An 18,041-nucleotide genomic window follows, 5' to 3' on the forward strand; every position below is an offset into this window, starting at 1 on the left:
TACACCACAACAACGGCCACTAAGCTGTCACTAAGATATTGCTACAACCATCTTCTGCACATCGTGATCCCTATCGTGCTCATTCAGCTTCTTTCCTGTCCATTCATTCGACCAAAGGACTTGTCCATAAAATACTCACCTCAGCCACGTCAAATGAAGTTTAAGACTCTGGTACTACTACTCTAACTACCACGATAACGCGCTTAATAACCCCACACTGTCCTTTTTCACACGAGTATATAATGGACTATGATAAACTACTGATCGTACTAGATCTAAAAACGGGCAAGAAAGTCATCAACAACAAGTATAGAATACTAAAGAAGATTGGCCAAGGACAATATGGCAAAGTATTACTCGGACAAGTATTGGACGACCCCGTCAAGCCCATAACGGAGTCCACTGTGCGCAAACACTCAACGTTGAATGATGCAGCTATGACTACGTCCCCAGTGCCAACAGCACTGGTCACCTATGTAGCCATCAAAACCATTAACCGTGTCGATAAAGCTAAACTAATTACAAAATCCTACATCAGTAATGTCACCAAAATCAAAAAAGAAATCAAGATCTTGAAACAATGCAAACATCCCAATGTTGTCAAACTATATTCTGTCATTGATGATACCCATTTCGATAAGATCCTCCTCATATTGGAATACTGTAAATATGGAGAAATCGATTGGAAGCACTATAATCACTATTATGAAAAGTACACCTCGCATGAGAATAGATCTGCACTCAACTTGAACAAGATTCTCCGAGATATTGTAAATGGGTTGGAATACCTTCATCTGTACAAACACATTATTCATCGAGATTTAAAACCACTGAATTTACTTATCGATGAGTACAACAATATCAAGATATCTGATTTTGGAGTGAGCTTAATCTTGGAAAACACGGTACAGGATACCAAGGAATTGGCAAACACAATGGGTACCCCAGCATTTTATGCACCTGAACTATGTCAATTTGTCAAAAACCGATTTTCAATGATTACAAACGAAAACCATCAATTCAATAAGATCAAAATAGACTATCGAATAGATATTTGGAGTTTGGGGGTTACACTATATTGCTTGATGTTTAACAATCTACCGTTTAATGGTCTCAATGAGTTTGATATATGCAAAAAGATTGTTGACTCTGAATTGAAGTTTCCACAAATAAAACATACTTCAAGAGTCACTGATTCAGACGTCGAAGAATTAAAATTGGTTAAAGATTTGATAAGGCAATTGTTGCAGAAAGACCCAAACAAGAGAATATCTCTAAATGGAGTTAAACATCACAAGTTCACCACTTTTGATTTGAATGATCTGCAACGGGAGAAATTTCTCAAGTTTAACCAAGCCATTTTCAAAGATGAAGATTGCAAACGGAAGTTGAACGACGGGAAGGGTGCACGTGGACAAGAACAGCAACTGCAGTCACAGCAGAGTAATGTTGGATTATCGACAAAACTACGAAATTTTTTCAAGGGTAATACCAACAACTCGAAACCCCTTGTTGCTCCCTCCACAGTGCCAAGTAAGAAAGAACAGTCAAAAGAGCCACTCGCACATGATTCAGAAACCAAGCGACCTAATTTGCCTGATCTACACCATGTTGACGACTTGCTCGATTCATATTTTGACGATTCATCCTCATTGGGCTCTGTAGGAGATGTGGACGAAGATCCGATTGATACATCAAACATTCTCGGCGAGATCACAAATGGTGAAGTGAAGAGCAAAAGTGCAGACTCTAGTCTCAAACATCTACCGCAACCATTGGTACTCAAGCCGCTAACATTAAAGGACCCAAATAGTGTTGCTCCTTCTCCTGCGAAATCACTGAGCTACAACGCTTCACTCCCAGTCACTCCAAGTAGTAGCTACCACCATTCCTTGACTCCAACAAATGACTTGTTTGCCACAATTGGTCAAACATCTCCTAGCCAAATCAATGCGAATGGACCTGTGTTTAGTCCAAGCAAACGATTTTTTGATAGACAACAACAGCAACTGCAGCAATTGCCGCAGCATCTGCAACAACCATCGTTGAAATCGTTGTCTGCTGAATGTGATTTCGTAATTGAACCCCCATCGGTGTTCAATCGCAACAATGGGTCAAACGTAGGCAATACTTTCACTAATACCAGCAACACTAGTTCCAATAATACTGCTACTGGTGGCTCTGACAGAAGAAACAGTTCGGAACGACCGAGACCACCATATGGACTCTCCCGAATCCCCAGTTCATCTAGTTCATTGAACCTACATGCATACTTTACTGATGACTGCGACTCAATTGAATCATCACACTCGATCACTTCCACACATTCATCGTCATTGAAATACAATTTGAAATCTGCAAAAGATAGAAATAAGGATCAAGATGGGGCCTCAAAAGTGCATCAGATTGCAAACAGCTCACATGCAAGTGTAAGCAAGTTGAATGGGGGTTCTGGTGTTGGAGATTACAGCAGTGGAAAAGCTCAAGAGAAGAAAGGTCATGATGTTGGAGATGGCGAAGGCGACGAAGGTGACTCGACGTTCTATTTAGGCAACGATGAGACTGGCGTTTTTGAAAAGTATCAAGACTTGAGCACATACTTGGATAATCTTGAGTGAGGAGTTAGATGTAGCTGGGACTGTCTAGGTAGAGTCACAGGAACTTGTGAAGGAGATGATCCTAGATGATTATACAGATGAATAGAGACTCGAGTAAAATTTGATACGATAGATGTTGATATGTGTTATATCACGTGCGTTTTGTCACGTGCGTGTGTGTATAGTGGCGAATATTGTCTACTTCTCGACGTCCCCTTCAATTAGACCAGTATAAAAGACAACGGTTCCATATGATATTCTTTTTCTTTGTATGTATTTGCCTTAAGTGTCAAAGATTGTGGTGTCGTACGCTGAATTTTACACTCTCGTGATTGACAAGTGTGCAGTTTTTGAACAAAATACGGGGTAAATTTCTTACACTTTTTCTTCACCACACACCATCCAACACCAACACATTAACCACTTCAAATCCACAGTTGAGCAACATCACTGATGTGGTGCAAATTGTCTTTCACAGACTAACCGTTCCTGCACTCGTCATTCCAAACTACATACTCTTTACGATGTATTGCAATGTGTGCTGCAAAAAATCGAGTTCGCACAAGCTAGACACAGGAGGGACACGAAACAGGCACACAGGACTAATCGTATCCATAAATGCATGCTTGTCTGTTGCTAATAGAGTCAGAAGTGAGCACAAGATAAAGACAGCCATGGTTTTCAAAGAGTCTTGCTTCACTACAATGCCAACGATTCGGAAGTGACTAGTTTACTCAGATAATATAGTTTAGATTCATCACATCAATTCAATAACGTACCTATACAGCCTATGTACGATACTTACCAGTCAACTCTCATAATTAACACTCCTACCCTCAATTCAAGTCACTCATTCTTCTTTCTGGTAGTTTTCCGTAATAAGTGCTCTGTTTTTCCCCCGAAACATATCAAAATTTCAAACCACAAATACACATCATAAAAGAATTCCCCCTTTTCCTCCTCTTCCTCCCCCTTTTCCTCTTCTTCTTCCTCCTCCTTTCCCTTTCTTCTTCTTCTTCTTNATGTACGATACGTACCAGTCAACTCTCATAATCAACACTCCTACCCTCAATTCAAATCACTCATTCTTCTTCCTGGTAGTTTTCTGTAATAAGTGCTCTGTTTTCCCCCCCGAAGCATATCAAAATTTCAGTCCACAAATACATATCATAACAGAATTCCCCCTTTTCCTCTTCTTCTTCCTCTTCTTCTTCTCCTTCTTCTTCTTCTTCTTCTTCTTCTCCTCATCATCATGTCACCCCAATACGCCGCTACTAAGCGCACACGTAGCCTGCGTATTATCGTTACTCGCCACTCAGTGGATAAAATGAAAATGTTCACAATCATGACGAGTAGTAAACCAGTCCCAGTTGCAAATGCAACTAACCAATTGGTCCCGGATCACTCCAAGTCCGAGACTAATGATGATCACCACCACCACCAACACCATCACCCCAATCACCACCACGAACACCACGAACACCACCACGAACACCAACACCCCAATCACCACCACCAACACCCCAATCACCACCACCACCACCACCAAGACCAAAACCACCATGTGAACAACGAGATACAAAATGAGAAAGTTTTCGAGCAACACATCACCTCGAATTCGAAAACTGAGATGTTTGAAGTTCATGTTGATGAATCTGTCCCAATGGAAGCAAAAGAGGATAGATCTAGCCAAGTAGTTGACAAGTCCGTGCCTGAGTATGCAGACCTGGTTGAAATTGGACGTCAGAAGGAGGACAATAGTCAGGTCGACCCTTTGGTTAGAGAGTTAGATGAGCTATTTGCTTATTTTGAAGCAGAAGCCGGGTGGAGCGGCCGTGTACCTAACNTTGAAATTGGACGTCAGAAGGAAGACAATAGTCAGGTCGACCCTTTGGTTAGAGAATTAGATGAGCTACTTGCTTATTTTGAAGCAGAAGCCGGGTGGAGCGGTCGGGTACCTGACGAAGCCGATCTCAACGCAGTTGAAGTAGATGAAGACGACACTCCTATCGCGCCATTGAGAATCAAGAAGCACAAGCCAGTTGCACCAGTTGCAGCGATTGAAAAGGGCGGTCCGATTGCGCCATCGGAGCTAACTGACAGTGCAGCATTTGAAGCTATTTCTGAAGCGCCATTGAGTGTGGCGAGGAGTCCAGTGCATAAGATTNCGCCATCGGAGCTAACTGACAGTGCAGCATTTGAAGCTATTTCTGAAGCGCCATTGAGTGTGGCGAGGAGTCCAGTGCATAAGATTGTTGAGTTGGCTGTGCCGGAAGTAACCGATTCTGTCGATGTTGAACAGGAAAAAAAAAGGGGATTAGCTTCTGCGGCTTTAGATTTATGTCACTCCGGCACAAATAGATCATGTGAAACAAACTGGGTGTATTATGTTTTTGCTAGTGGCAGAGTACTGTCGTTAACTCCATGAGTATACGAAACAAAACTAAAAAGGGACCGCAAGCGAATCGATTTTCTGACAAGCTCCAACAGTCCCTAGTTGTGGCGTTACCAGTATCTGTTCAGTGTGCAACGTCGTCCAAAATTCTTGTGGCATCCTTGTCACCATTAAAGCAGCAATGCTCACCATGGGCAATGTGTTCGAGAAAACGGGTAGTACTATCATGCTTTTGTTAGCGATGGTCATATGTTTTCATCTAAATGCTTCTAGTAACAACCTTCCACTTTACAGAGCGGAGTTATGATGTGGAATACTGCAGTCGGACGAAGGAACATATGGCAGGTCAAGAGCAACTCCACCAATCCGCTCTAAACTTTGTGACCGAATCCATTCATACACTACCCTGTTTGTAATAAAAGCATTATCCGGCCCTTTTTTGTGCTTTTGCAATTGAAATCGCCAGATACACTACTCTCAATGAACATCTTTGATGACAACCTCTTTGAACTTACCGTGGGAACCACGTTCTTCCAAACCTGTAACTATCAGACTTCCAACCGTTTATCACATACCTCTCTACAGGACAAGTACCGACCAAAAGCTCTCGATATGACTTGTTCATATAGAGCATTTGATGAATATGCTGAGATTGATAACAATGTTCGGTCCGAATAATATCTTGTATAATCAGGCTCATTTCCGGTACCTTGAGCAATTTTGGAACAGGTACCAGAGATGTTCAGTCAGCTAAAAAGCACACATACATAGCGACCGTTTAAAGCAAGTTAATAGGTCTTGTTGTTGTCAAACAGTGCGAGCTCCCTTTTGGTAGAAAAACTGCAAAACGCAAAGATTTCGAATGCGCTACCAAAGTTTTACGACAAACGATGGATGACGAGAATCAAGAATATGTAAAAACTGACTTTTGTGATTGTTACCTACAGTCGCAACCCCTTAGCAACAAACACCAGTCGGTTAGAAGGTTGAATGTTGATTTATTCTATCTATAGACCACCACCGAAGCTCAAATCCACAGACGTTACAAGGAACTAGGGAATACACTCGGTTTTTTTAGCAAACCCCAATATTCCGCCGTCCAAACTCCGTCCAAATTCGGTCCCTTGCACAATCCCCAACGCTGCGTCGATCTACGCATACCTAGAACACAAGTGACAGAATCGCTTTCCAAATTGTGGTTTAGAACTGGCCCATTCAAGCTAAGCATTTGCTTGTTATTCTTCCTGGTGCTTATGATATTGGTACCGAGATCACTTCATATAACTAAAATCATATCCTTCTCACCAGTGCGCAGCTTGTCATACACAACAATGAATTTCAATAATTATGACGCCATGAAGTACCGCCAGTGGGTTGCTCTTGATCGGGATGAGCCGCCAGCGAATGACTCGAGCAAACTATCAATAATGACATATAATCTTTTGTCAAGGCATTATATATGGAAGAACGTATACGACAAGGTGGACAAATTGCATTTAGACTGGGAGCGGCACCGTTTCCCTTTAATTAACAAGACAATTGAGCAATTTAGTTGTGATATTATGTGCTTTCAAGAAATGGAGTATTACATATACAAGACATTTTGGGGTGAACAGTTCCCCAGTTACAAGTACAAAAGTTTCTACATTCAAAAGCAATGTCCACTGAATTTGAACTTTTTCAAGAATGAAAAATTGGATGGAGTTGGTATTTTTGTGAATACGGAAAGATTTGACGTCATGGAGCAGCTAAAAATCAACTACGGTGAAGAAGTTCTAAAGCAGCGATCCAAATACAAGTTGACTTCCGATTGGCTCCAACGGGTCATCGCTAGGAACACTGTGGCTTTGATCCTTAAGCTCTATGACAAACGCACTGACAAAATATACTATGTGTCCAATACGCATTTATATTGGTCGCCGGATTACAATGACGTCAAGGTACTTCAAATCAAGATTTTATTGAATAAGCTACAGCAATTTAGAAAGGAACATGACTCGTCAATTATTCTCCTAGGTGATTTAAACTCCAATTTTGATTCAGATGTGGTCAATTTGCTTTCTGGACGTACCATTGATACCTTATCGTCGCCCACCTTCAAACATCGGAAATATGGAGTCAATAACCCATTAATTGACCCAGACGGACGAATCAACAATCCTTTTAATCTACGCAACGTCTACCAGAGTCTACATAGCTCGAATAATTTACCATTTACGAGCTATGTCACTCGTTTTGCTGATGTTTTAGACCATGTGTTTGTAAGTGATGATGTTTCGGTTGACAAGTTGTTGGGCCAGGTTGATCCTGTTTACTGTAATCTGGATGATGTTACCGGGTTCCCCAATTCCCAATTCCCCTCTGACCATATCCCGTTGGTGGTGGAGGTATCACACAAATGAGAATCACGTCGTTATCCTTTATTTATATATTTATTTTGAATAGAGAGTTGGCTTATGTAGATGCATCATACGTGTTCCTCTCATGTGTTCATAACAGTAATTTCTAACTCTGTTGTTCCTTTCTTTGTTCGTGTCGTTGGGGTCAGTTGCAACTTTAGCCACCAAAGTCGTGTGGCATTACAAAAGATCTGATTGATGATGAACAAATAAAAAAAAAAAAAAAAGAAAAACAAAATTTCAACAATCGAACTTTCTTAACCAAGAATACAAGATCATCATATTGCATCCATCAATCATATACATATGAACATATTTTGGTTGCATGATATTAACGACTTTACAACCATCCTATCCAGACACTCCACACATTCTACAAAAGCCATCCTTCAAGTGAACGTCGAAAGAGAAGAATCAGAGTGGAAATTACAACCTCAGAGAAAGTTGTGCCGAAGGCAACCAATTTTGAAGAACTCCACAACGCTTGCTTAAAGGAAAGAAACATATCTATTACATTGAATAATGAACCTCGCAAATAAATTTCAACAGAATCAAGGCCAACAACCACAGTCAAATCTTCAAGCACAACAAATTTTATCACAACAACTTCACCAAGGGCAATCTCATCCACAACAACAACAACAACAACCACAGCAGCAACAACAAATCACATCTAATGGGCTCGGTACTGGATTTCAACCAAATGATAATTTCAATGACAATTTGAATGGATTGTATCAAAACAATTTTCTGCGAGGCCAACCCAATTTACAACAACTGTATTTCCCCCAATTTCAACAAAATCAACAGAAACAGACGGCTGCTAACAGTCACAATATTGGCAGCGGCGTATCTCAGCTACAACAACCATTCCAAGCAAATCATCTACCACGGCAAGTCCCGCATCTTCAACAACAATTCTACAATCAACAACAAACGACAGCGGCACTCCAAAAGCAGCAGCAACAGCAGCCACCCAACCTACTTCAGTCTCAGCAGGTTCAGTTACAAGGGTCTCAACTACAAGCACCCATTCAAAAGACCAATAGTTTGCATGTTGACAACCCCAAAGCTCTTTTTTGGCAGCACCAGCAGCAGTTGTGCCAAATTTCTAGGTCCTCGAATGATCCACATAACTATGCACGGCAATATGCGTCAAACTCGAGGAAGTTGAAAAATCCATATGCTGAAGCAAAGCCCATTGGACTCATTGAGGCGACGAAAGTGATTGTCGCAAGCATCGAAGAGGAAGAGCAGAAAAGGAAGTTTGCAGCCAAGGATCCAACCAGTGCAGCATTGTTGCACAATAAAAAAGTTACTCAGAGCCTTGACGACGATTCGATGGAGGAGCAAAGAATGCGATTGAAAACTCAAGGTCGTCAATTATGGTGTCAGCTTGATCTTAGTGGACAAGGGTTGGTGAATCTTTCGCCCAAGTTGTTCCACTATGATTTTTTGGAGTCATTGTATTTGAATAATAACAAATTGACAAGTATACCTGCAGATATAAGCAAGTTGAGAAGTTTGCGAACTCTAGACTTGTCACACAACAGACTTAATGAATTGCCACCTGAGCTTGGATTGTGTTTCAATTTGAGGTACTTGTACCTTTTTGACAATAACATCAAAACCTTGCCATCCTCGTTCGGTAACTTGTTTGAACTCCAATTCATTGGAGTAGAAGGAAATCCACTTGACTTGAGTATTGCCAACTTGATTGCTGAAAAGGGCACCAAGGAATTGATTGCTGCTCTTAGAGATCAAAAGACAAACATACAAATACCCGAACCACGCCATTGGTTGCAAGTTGAAGAAGATGGAGAGGTTGTTGATACCAAGGAGCCCTATAAACAGGTTGAAAGCTCGGGCTCAACATTCACATTAATGTCATACAACACTTTATGTCAGCACTATGCTACAGCAAAGATGTACAAGTTTACTCCTTCATGGGCTTTAGAATGGGATTACAGAAGGAGTTTACTAGAAAAGGAGATTTTGAGCTACAGTACGGATATCATTTGTATGCAAGAAGTTGAAACTAGGACGTACATGGAGTTTTGGGCACCCTTGTTAGCTCAGAAGGGATACAAAGGGTTTTTTCACTGTAAAACAAGGGCAAGGACTATGTCTAATGACAGTGACCAGAAAAAGGTTGATGGGTGTGCCACCTTTTACAAAGTGGATAAGTTTACCTTGGTGCATAAACATAACTTTGAGTACAGCGGTGCTTGTATGGGATCTGACAAGTATAAGAAGACCGAGGATTATTTCACCAGGTTTTTGAATAAAGACAATATTGCTTTGATTTCCTTTTTGGAGCACAAGGAGACAAAGGAAAAGATTTGTTTTGTCAACACTCATTTGCACTGGGACCCGGCATTCAATGATGTCAAGGCATTACAGATTGGAGTTCTTTTGGAGGAATTACAAGGTTTCATTAAAAGATATCAACAAGCCTCTTCGATGGAAGACCTCAAAAAGGCACCTATTGTCATTTCTGGTGATTTCAATTCTGTCAAACAATCTGCTGTGTATCAATTATTCTCGACTGGGTCTTCGAAGGATCATTTTGATTTAGCAGGTAAGGATTATGGTACCTTCACCGAGCATGGGTTCCATCATCCATTCAAATTAAAGTCTGCTTATGATGCTGTTGGCGAATTACCTTTCACGAACTTGTCACCCTCATTCACTGACAATATTGATTATATATGGTACTCAACTTCGAAGTTACAGGTGAGAGGATTATTGGGTGAGGTCGATAAGAAGTATGTATCACATTGTATTGGATTCCCAGATCCAAATTTCCCATCGGATCATGTACCTATATTAGCCAAATTTCAAATAAAGAAATAAGTATTTTTAGAAAGGAGGAGTAGAATGGTGGAGGAGGGCAATTGGTGTTGGTTTGCGGTTTGTAGAGATAGAGTGAGATTGCGTGACGACGTTTGAGTTTTGTAGTATCATCAATGTACAATTAAGAGGCACGTTTTCTTTCTTCGGAGTTCCAAGTTGAAAAAGAGGATTCTCGGAAGAATTGAAAAAAAAAAAANAAAAAAAAAAAAAAGAATAAAAAAGAAGTTAAAGTTGAATACATACAACGTATATCTAATCTGCAATTCCGTCCAAGTTTAGGTTTTTTTCGGAAAAAAAGATTCTTTTCTAGTTGAAGAGTGTGTGACAGTGACACTACTTCAAACAGAATAAACAATGACTACCGGCTCACTTTTAATCCCTACGGAGAATGATTACTTGGACGCCCATGCAGGACAAGAGCAACAACAACAATACCAACAACTCTGGCAAACGAAATTGAAAAATAAAACTAACCCACATGGCCAATTGGAGTTCCCATGGGATTTCGAGCCTGTGCAAGGGTTTTTCAAACAAAGTGATCCAGCCACAGATGATGCTGTTTTCAATTATGCTACTGATCGTATGGGAAGGTTGGCAAGTTGGAAGGACATTATTCAACAATTGATTCAGTTGAATCAAGAAGCTCCCGACAACGTTGAATATAAGCTTTTGTTCCTTGCTAGACATGGGAACGGATATCACAATCAAGTCGTGGAGGCTTATGGGTTAGATCGCTGGAATAAGGAATTGCATAAACTTGGCAAGATTGATGGAATTGAGTACGGACCTGATCCACAGTTGACACCTTTAGGAATGGCACAGGCTGAAGAGAATCATCGGTTGTGGCAGCAGGAATTGAAGGAAGGCGCACCTGTTCCTTCTAAATTCTTTGTTTCACCTTTGCAAAGATCGTGCAAGACTTTGCAAATCACTTGGAATGACTTGAAACCAAGAGACAAAGTGCCTTATGTTGATGAATTGATTAGAGAAACCATTGGAAGGAACTTGTGTGATAAGAGATCTCCAAAGCGGGTCATCAAGGAAAGATTCCCCGAATTCAACACTGATGGAGTTGTGGACGAAGAGGATGTATTATACCATGATGACGAAAGAGAGTCTATGGTTGATCAATCCATCAGAATCAATAAGTTTTTGCAAAAGTTGTTCGAACTGGATTACAACTTGAAAGCTGGCAAAGTAGACAAACATTTAGCGGAGGATCATATTTTCATAGCCACTTATTCACATGCTGGAACCATTCGAAGTTTTATCAATGTGTTGGGTCATCGAAACTTTACAATTTCTACCGGCGGGATGCTTCCTGTTGTTGTGAAAGGTACCCGGAGAAGTTGATTGGTGGGATCGATTGCGGTTGGAAGAAATGTATTTAGACATTTATAGAGGACATAGATGTGTGTTTTTCTTGGATCAACTGGCATCAAAGAGTGTTGTGTAGATTCATCATGGCTTTGGAGTAATGATCTAGTCTTCACTGAAAAGGCATTGACGGCGACATGGTGTAAGGTGCTTGTCTCACAACAAGAGAAGGTTCTTAGTCAGTTTTCCCACAACATCGTAGCAAATATATATAAAAAAAAAAGGGAGGACTTCTTTCAAAGGTTAGTTCAGCATTTGCTATCATTATGTCTTGCTCAACATTATTGCTATGATATTAAGCTTTTCCTTTGCAACATATGTCAATCTTTGTGTTTTGAAGGGTTTTTGTGCGTTATTGGGTCTGTTTCTACTTTAATTTGGTTTTTTTTTCTTTTTTTTTGTTGCTGTTAAAGTATTGCCTGATTAGGAATTCCGCTGGAGTTAGTAATAGCTTCTATAGCGGGTATATAACAGCAGTACTGTATTGAAGTGAAACACCAAATCTGCTATCTCATCTCAAACACCAAACCTCTGTTATTTCACCGCACTCTGTTAAGAGTTCCAACAATCTAGAAATATCAGGAGAACCATGACAAATGAGATCAACAAAAAGACAAGTAAGATTAGCAAGTGCTTACGTCATGTTGTCTTTCAACACTCTTTTCTTTTGCCAAGGACACCCACTCACTTTCCTTTCCCCTACTACAAAATTTTCTTTGGCTATCAGTGGCATTGCTATTACCGAACACATAGACTTATATCACACTTGAAAATACTTTTGTTTTATTATCTCTTCCTTCTTGTTTTCTTTTTTCTCGGCTTATTTTTGACTTGTACTAATCTCCGCATTGTACTATAAATACAAAGCATCCGCCACAACAAACAAAGTTTGCACCAACAAAGATCTGTTACTAGACAGATCGTTGCTACGAAGTTACGCTCTTACACGCAGCAGCAGTATTAGTCTGATCACTTTTAGATGAAAGTTTGTCACGTTCTTTGCGCATCAGCTGCAATTTTTGCCCATGCGCAAGCAATATGGCCATTCGATTCAGGCTCTTCAACTACAAGCAGCGACTCGACAGAAACAAGCACGCCTACAGATGGCGGCGAATCATGGATCCAGTCAGTGGTGGGAAACTTTGCGGGGGGAAGTAGTAGCCAAACTAGCAGTACAAATGCAGCTGCTTCAACTGGAGGTTCCAATCCTTATGCACCTTACAACACCACGTGCCCTTCAGGTTCTTTAACACGAGAGGCAAATGATTTATCCGATTTGGAAAAGAACTACATCAAGCAAAGGCAAGAGATCACCAACAAAAATTTAATCAATTTTTTAAAAAACAAATCAAATTTGACCGACTTTGATCCCGAGTCGTTCATAAACAACAATGCTCAGGAGCATAATATAACTATCGGATTAGCATTTAGTGGTGGTGGATATAGAGCTATGTTATGTGGAGCAGGACAGCTACTAGCAACCGATGACAGGTTTGAAGATGCCAATGAACATGGTGTCGGTGGGTTACTTCAGTCAGCGACTTACCTCACAGGTCTCTCTGGTGGTAACTGGCTTGTTGGTAGTTTGGTCATGAACAATTGGCTCTCAGTGGCGGAAATCGTTAATGGAAGCTCATCAATCTGGCAACTCGAGGATTCGATATTGAACCCTAGTGGAATACGTATCGACAAAACAATTGCATACTATTACGGTCTACAAGAAGCTGTCGATGCAAAGGATAGCGCTGGATTTGATACCACAATCACTGACATCTGGGGACGAGCCTTGTCTTATCAGTTTTTCCCTGATCCAAGCGGTGGAGAAAATATCACCTGGTCCAGTGTTCGCAACATGTCGCATTTTGAGGACCATTCCATGCCTTACTTTTTGGTAGTTAGCAATGCTAGAAAACCAGGCGACTTGATCATTAATGAAAACAGTACTGTCGTGGAAATTTCTGCTTATGAGTTGGGTCTGTGGGATCCGTCACTAAAGGCATTCACCGATGTAGAATATTTGGGCTCAGCAGTGGATTCGGGCACCCCAAATAACACCAATGTGTGTGTACGGAATTTCGACAACGCAGGTTTCATAATGGGAACCTCATCATCATTATTTAACCAAGTTTTGCTTCAATTAGGAAACTATGATATCAACAGTGTTATTAAAACAATTTTGACTGGACTTTTGTCTCGAATCAGTAACGCCGAGTGGGATATAGCTTCATACGAACCAAATCCATTTTTGGGACAACAAAGTGGGGAATCTGTTGCCATGGTTAGTAATGAGACATTGTATTTGGTTGATGGGGGTGAAGATTTGCAGAATGTTCCATTCTATCCCTTGATACAAAACACTCGTGATGTTGATGTGATTTTCGCATTCGACAACTCGGCCGACACCAACGAATCCTGGCCAAATGCAACATCGATTATCCTGACATACAAAAGACAATTTGCTGACCAAGGTAAAGGAACACCATTTCCTTTTGTTCCTGACGTCGACAGGTTTCTTGAAGAGGACTTGTCTTCTAAACCGGTCTTTTTTGGTTGCAACGCGTCAGATTTGGATGCGTTGGTGAAATGGCACAACAATAGCAACATCAATACCACTGATGTCCCATTGGTGGTGTATGTGTCAAACCACCATCAGTCGTACTACTCTAATTTTTCCACTTTCAAGTTATCTTACGATGACGCTGAGAAATTTGGCACCATCAGAAATGGGTTTGAAGTCATGTCAAGAAACAATTTGACTGATGATAGCAACTGGTTGACATGTGTTGGGTGTGCCATTATACGAAGACAACAAGAGAGATTTGGACAAGAGCAAAGTGATGAGTGTAAGAAATGCTTTCAAGAATATTGTTGGAGCGGAGGAGTGAGACAGGCTGTTGCTGTTAGCAGTGCCAGTGGATTGAGTGCAATCACAGGACTACAAACATCGTCGCTGGCATCCACGTCTTCTACAAAAACATCATCGGACTCCACCTCAACTACACCCTCGGGAAGCGAAACCACCTCTTCCGGAAGCTCCTCGTCATCATCAGAGAAAAACAACAATGGAGTGCTTAGCGTAGGACAACCGTCAATTTTCTTCTTCTTAGGCAATTTGTTATTAACTGCATTGGCTTATTAAGCCTATTCGTTAAAATTTCTAATAGACTAATTTGCGTGAACAATTGTGTAGATTTCTGCTCTTCGGTTTGTAATCTCATCACGACGAGAAAAAAAAAAAAAAAAAATAACAGAGATGCAAAATGTCAACTTAAATACACTTCCTAGTTAGTTCCACCATCGAAGAAACCTCTGCTACATCACAATGGTGAAGTCTTATAATCGTTATGATGAAGAGAAGTGTTTTGGAGTCATTACTTCGCACTCAAATATCATTTGGCTTCCTCCTAGCGACTCCCAGTCATCTACATCTGTGGGAAGAGCATTGACATCGGGGTTGGAAGAAATTCTTATTTGGGACATCAAAACTGGGGAGTTGCTACAGCGGTTGAATGACGGACTCACTCCAGGTGCCTCTAATGCCAGTACTACTACCGCTCCTAGTCCGGTTTCGCATTTGGCTTACCATAAAGACACAAATTTGATCGCAGCTGGCTACTCCGATGGGAAAATTAAGATTTGGGATGCAAGCTCTCAATCTGTACTAATGACATTCGAGGGGCACAAGTCGAGCGTGTCAGTGCTAAAATTTGATGCGAGCGGAACCAGACTAGTCAGTGGATCAAACGATACAAGCATCATCATGTGGGATCTTGTGGGTGAACTGGGGTTATTCAAATTGAAGGGACACAAGGGTCCCATCACTGGAATCGAGTTTTTGTCTGTATCTACTCTGGATCTTGACATTGACAGGTTGGACGACTATTTGCTTACAAGCTCAAAAGATGGGTTGATTAAATTGTGGGAGTTGAAAAGTCAACAATGCATTGAAACTCACTTGGCACATAGTAGTGAGTGTTGGTCTATGGGGGTAAACAAAAGCAACGACACGATTGTGACAACAGGAAACAAAGACCAAGTAAAAGTTTGGGGTATAGATCTCAGTCGCGAGGATGGAGAGAAAGTTTACGAAAGGGGTATGTTTGAAAAGGCAAGTAAAGCAAGAGGTAATGAGTTGCATTTCAAAACCATCAAGCACGAAGGTACTCAGATTGAGTTGTTTTTAGTGCAGAATGCCGACAGAAGTTTGGAAATCTTCCGTATTAGGTCTGAGGACGAGATGAAGAAAGGGATCACAAAGAGGATGAAGAGATTGAAAGACAAGGGATTGGGTGATGAGGAGATTATGGAATCGATTCAAAGTTCCGAAATTAGCATGCTTATAACTCCATTCACAACAGTAAGGTCACAATCAAAGATTAGCTCTTGTTGTTGGACTAGTAGCCGAAAGAAGTTGCACATCTTGTCAGCATTGAGCAATAACAGTATTGAATACACCCACATTCCGACTCCAGAGAACCTAAGAAAAGCTCAACCTACTGATATACACGCAGTGAAGGAGCACACAATAGATAGATTGGGCCATAGGTTTGACATTCGTGCTATGGATATTTCCCCTGAAGATGATAAATTACTAGCTACGGCTTCCAACGGAGAGCTCAAAGTGTGGAATACAAGATCTTACAATGTTATCCGTTCTTTCACATTGGAGAGTGGCTATGCACTTTGCTGTAAATTTCTACCAGGAGGGTCTTTGGTAGTTGTTGGGTTTAAAAATGGTGATTTAGAGTTGTACGATTTAGCCACGTCATCACTTGTGGATCGTGTTGAAAAAGCTCACCAGGTGATAGGTGCAGCGGGCGATGACAATAGTGCAGCAATATGGTCATTGGATTTGACATCGGATGGCAAGACTTTGGTGACTGGTGGAAACGACAAGTGCGTCAAATTTTGGAATTTCAAAGTTGAACAGGACATTGTTCCTGGAACCAATACCTTGATTTCGCAACTCAAGTTTGTGCATACCCAAACGCTAGACTTGAATGAAGATGTATTGTGTGTTAGGGTCTCGCCCGACGACAAGTATCTTGCGGTTTCCCTATTGAACAACAATGTCCAAGTTGTATTTTTAGATTCATTAAAGTTGTTTCTAACATTGTATGGACACAAATTGCCGGTGTTATCAATTGACATATCTTCAGACTCCAAGCTTATAATCACGTCCTCCGCTGATAAAAATATCAAAATCTGGGGATTGGACTTTGGTGACTGCCACAAATCTATCTTTGCTCACCAAGACTCGGTCATGAATGTCAAGTTTATTGGTGACACGCACAATTTCTTCTCGAGTGGCAAAGACGGACTTATCAAGTATTGGGATGGTGACAAGTTTGAGTGTATACAGAAGTTACCAGCGCATCAAAGTGAAGTATGGTGTATGGCCATTAGCAAGAATGGGTTGTTCATGTGCTCAACATCTCATGACCATTCAATACGTTTGTGGTCTGCTACAAGCGATCAAGTGTTTTTGGAAGAAGAAAGAGAGAAGGAAATGGAGGAGTTGTATGAGAATAAGTTGTTAGACCAATTGGATCAGGAGGAACCTGTTCAAAAAGAAGGCGAAGATGATGCAGAACAAGAAGATGGAAGCGGTGAAGTTGAGAGAGTTGGTAAGCAAACCATGGAGACTTTAAAAGCGGGTGAGAAGTTGATGGAGGCGTTGGACATTGGAATAGAAGACTTGGAGGTAACAAGAGCCTATGAGGTAGAGTTGAAAACGAACAAACAAACTGTCAGGCCGACTCCCAATGCTATTCTTCTTGCATTTAGCATGACGGGTCCAGAATATGTTCTTGATACATTGCTGAAGATCAAACCATCCCAACTTGATGACGCCTTGATTGTTTTACCATTCTCGTACTGCTTGAAGTTGTTGCAAGTGATGGAGGTTTGGACCAACAAGGAAAATGTCTCCCAAAACATCACAAAGTTGTCATTGATAAGCAAGGTCTTGTTCGATATTGTCTCTTCCAATTCCAAGGAATTAATTCATCAAAAGGACCCACGTATTAAGAATCAATTGATTGCGGTCAAGCAGCAGTTGCGAGATAATTTATCGAAAACATGCAATACCTTAGGTGTCAATACTCAGGGATTACGGTTTATCAAACAACAATGGAAATTAACCCATTCGCAAGAGTTTATTGACGAGGAAGAGCAAAAGGAATATGAAGAGAAAAGGGCAATCAAGAGAGTATATAGAACGATATAAAGTAGTGTTTTACAAAGTTTGTCTGGTTTATTCAGGTAGCGTTCGTTACAGAATTGCATGGTTTTTTTTTCGTACTTCGCTCTTTGATTTCATGTTTTATTTTTTATTTTTCTTTTTATTTTTTACTTTCTACTTCACGACATCATTACTTTTCAAGGAGACTACAAATCGGTTTTTTGTTTTCATCC

General features: G+C 40.8%; 7 protein-coding genes across 7 annotated transcripts; all 7 read left to right on the plus strand. All coding sequences in view use genetic code 12, as the record gives it.

Annotated features, from left to right (window-relative positions):
• Positions 1 to 242: 242 nt before the first annotated feature.
• Positions 243 to 2,618, plus strand: KGF57_000717 (serine/threonine protein kinase; the record flags this gene model as incomplete). Its single annotated transcript, XM_051755214.1, has 1 exon — positions 243 to 2,618. The coding sequence occupies one exon, from the start codon at positions 243 to 245 to the stop codon at positions 2,616 to 2,618; it is 2,376 nt and encodes a 791-aa protein (XP_051610715.1).
• A 1,306-nt stretch (positions 2,619 to 3,924) lies between these two features.
• On the plus strand, positions 3,925 to 5,025 carry KGF57_000718 (uncharacterized protein; the record flags this gene model as incomplete). Its single annotated transcript, XM_051755215.1, has 1 exon — positions 3,925 to 5,025. One exon carries the CDS (start codon positions 3,925 to 3,927, stop codon positions 5,023 to 5,025), a length of 1,101 nt encoding a protein of 366 aa, XP_051610716.1.
• Positions 5,026 to 5,604: 579 nt separating this feature from the next.
• Positions 5,605 to 7,394, plus strand: KGF57_000719 (uncharacterized protein; the record flags this gene model as incomplete). Its single annotated transcript, XM_051755216.1, has 2 exons — positions 5,605 to 5,660; positions 6,158 to 7,394. The coding sequence occupies 2 exons, from the start codon at positions 5,605 to 5,607 to the stop codon at positions 7,392 to 7,394; spliced, it is 1,293 nt and encodes a 430-aa protein (XP_051610717.1).
• Positions 7,395 to 7,913: 519 nt separating this feature from the next.
• CCR4 (CCR4-NOT core exoribonuclease subunit) lies at positions 7,914 to 10,247 on the plus strand (the record flags this gene model as incomplete). The annotated part of the gene is made up of 1 exon (XM_051755218.1): positions 7,914 to 10,247. The coding sequence occupies one exon, from the start codon at positions 7,914 to 7,916 to the stop codon at positions 10,245 to 10,247; it is 2,334 nt and encodes a 777-aa protein (XP_051610718.1).
• Positions 10,248 to 10,601: 354 nt separating this feature from the next.
• Positions 10,602 to 11,600, plus strand: KGF57_000721 (uncharacterized protein; the record flags this gene model as incomplete). Its single annotated transcript, XM_051755219.1, has 1 exon — positions 10,602 to 11,600. One exon carries the CDS (start codon positions 10,602 to 10,604, stop codon positions 11,598 to 11,600), a length of 999 nt encoding a protein of 332 aa, XP_051610719.1.
• A 1,003-nt stretch (positions 11,601 to 12,603) lies between these two features.
• On the plus strand, positions 12,604 to 14,763 carry PLB5 (Plb5p; the record flags this gene model as incomplete). Its single annotated transcript, XM_051755220.1, has 1 exon — positions 12,604 to 14,763. One exon carries the CDS (start codon positions 12,604 to 12,606, stop codon positions 14,761 to 14,763), a length of 2,160 nt encoding a protein of 719 aa, XP_051610720.1.
• Positions 14,764 to 14,946: 183 nt separating this feature from the next.
• Positions 14,947 to 17,853, plus strand: DIP2 (snoRNA-binding rRNA-processing protein; the record flags this gene model as incomplete). The annotated part of the gene is made up of 1 exon (XM_051755221.1): positions 14,947 to 17,853. The coding sequence occupies one exon, from the start codon at positions 14,947 to 14,949 to the stop codon at positions 17,851 to 17,853; it is 2,907 nt and encodes a 968-aa protein (XP_051610721.1).
• Between the last annotated feature and the right edge of the window lie 188 nt (positions 17,854 to 18,041).

The sequence above is a fragment of the Candida theae genome, assembly GCF_024610275.1.
Source record: "Candida theae strain CBS 12239 chromosome Unknown scaffold13, whole genome shotgun sequence".
Taxonomy (NCBI): domain Eukaryota; kingdom Fungi; phylum Ascomycota; class Pichiomycetes; order Serinales; family Debaryomycetaceae; genus Lodderomyces; species Lodderomyces theae.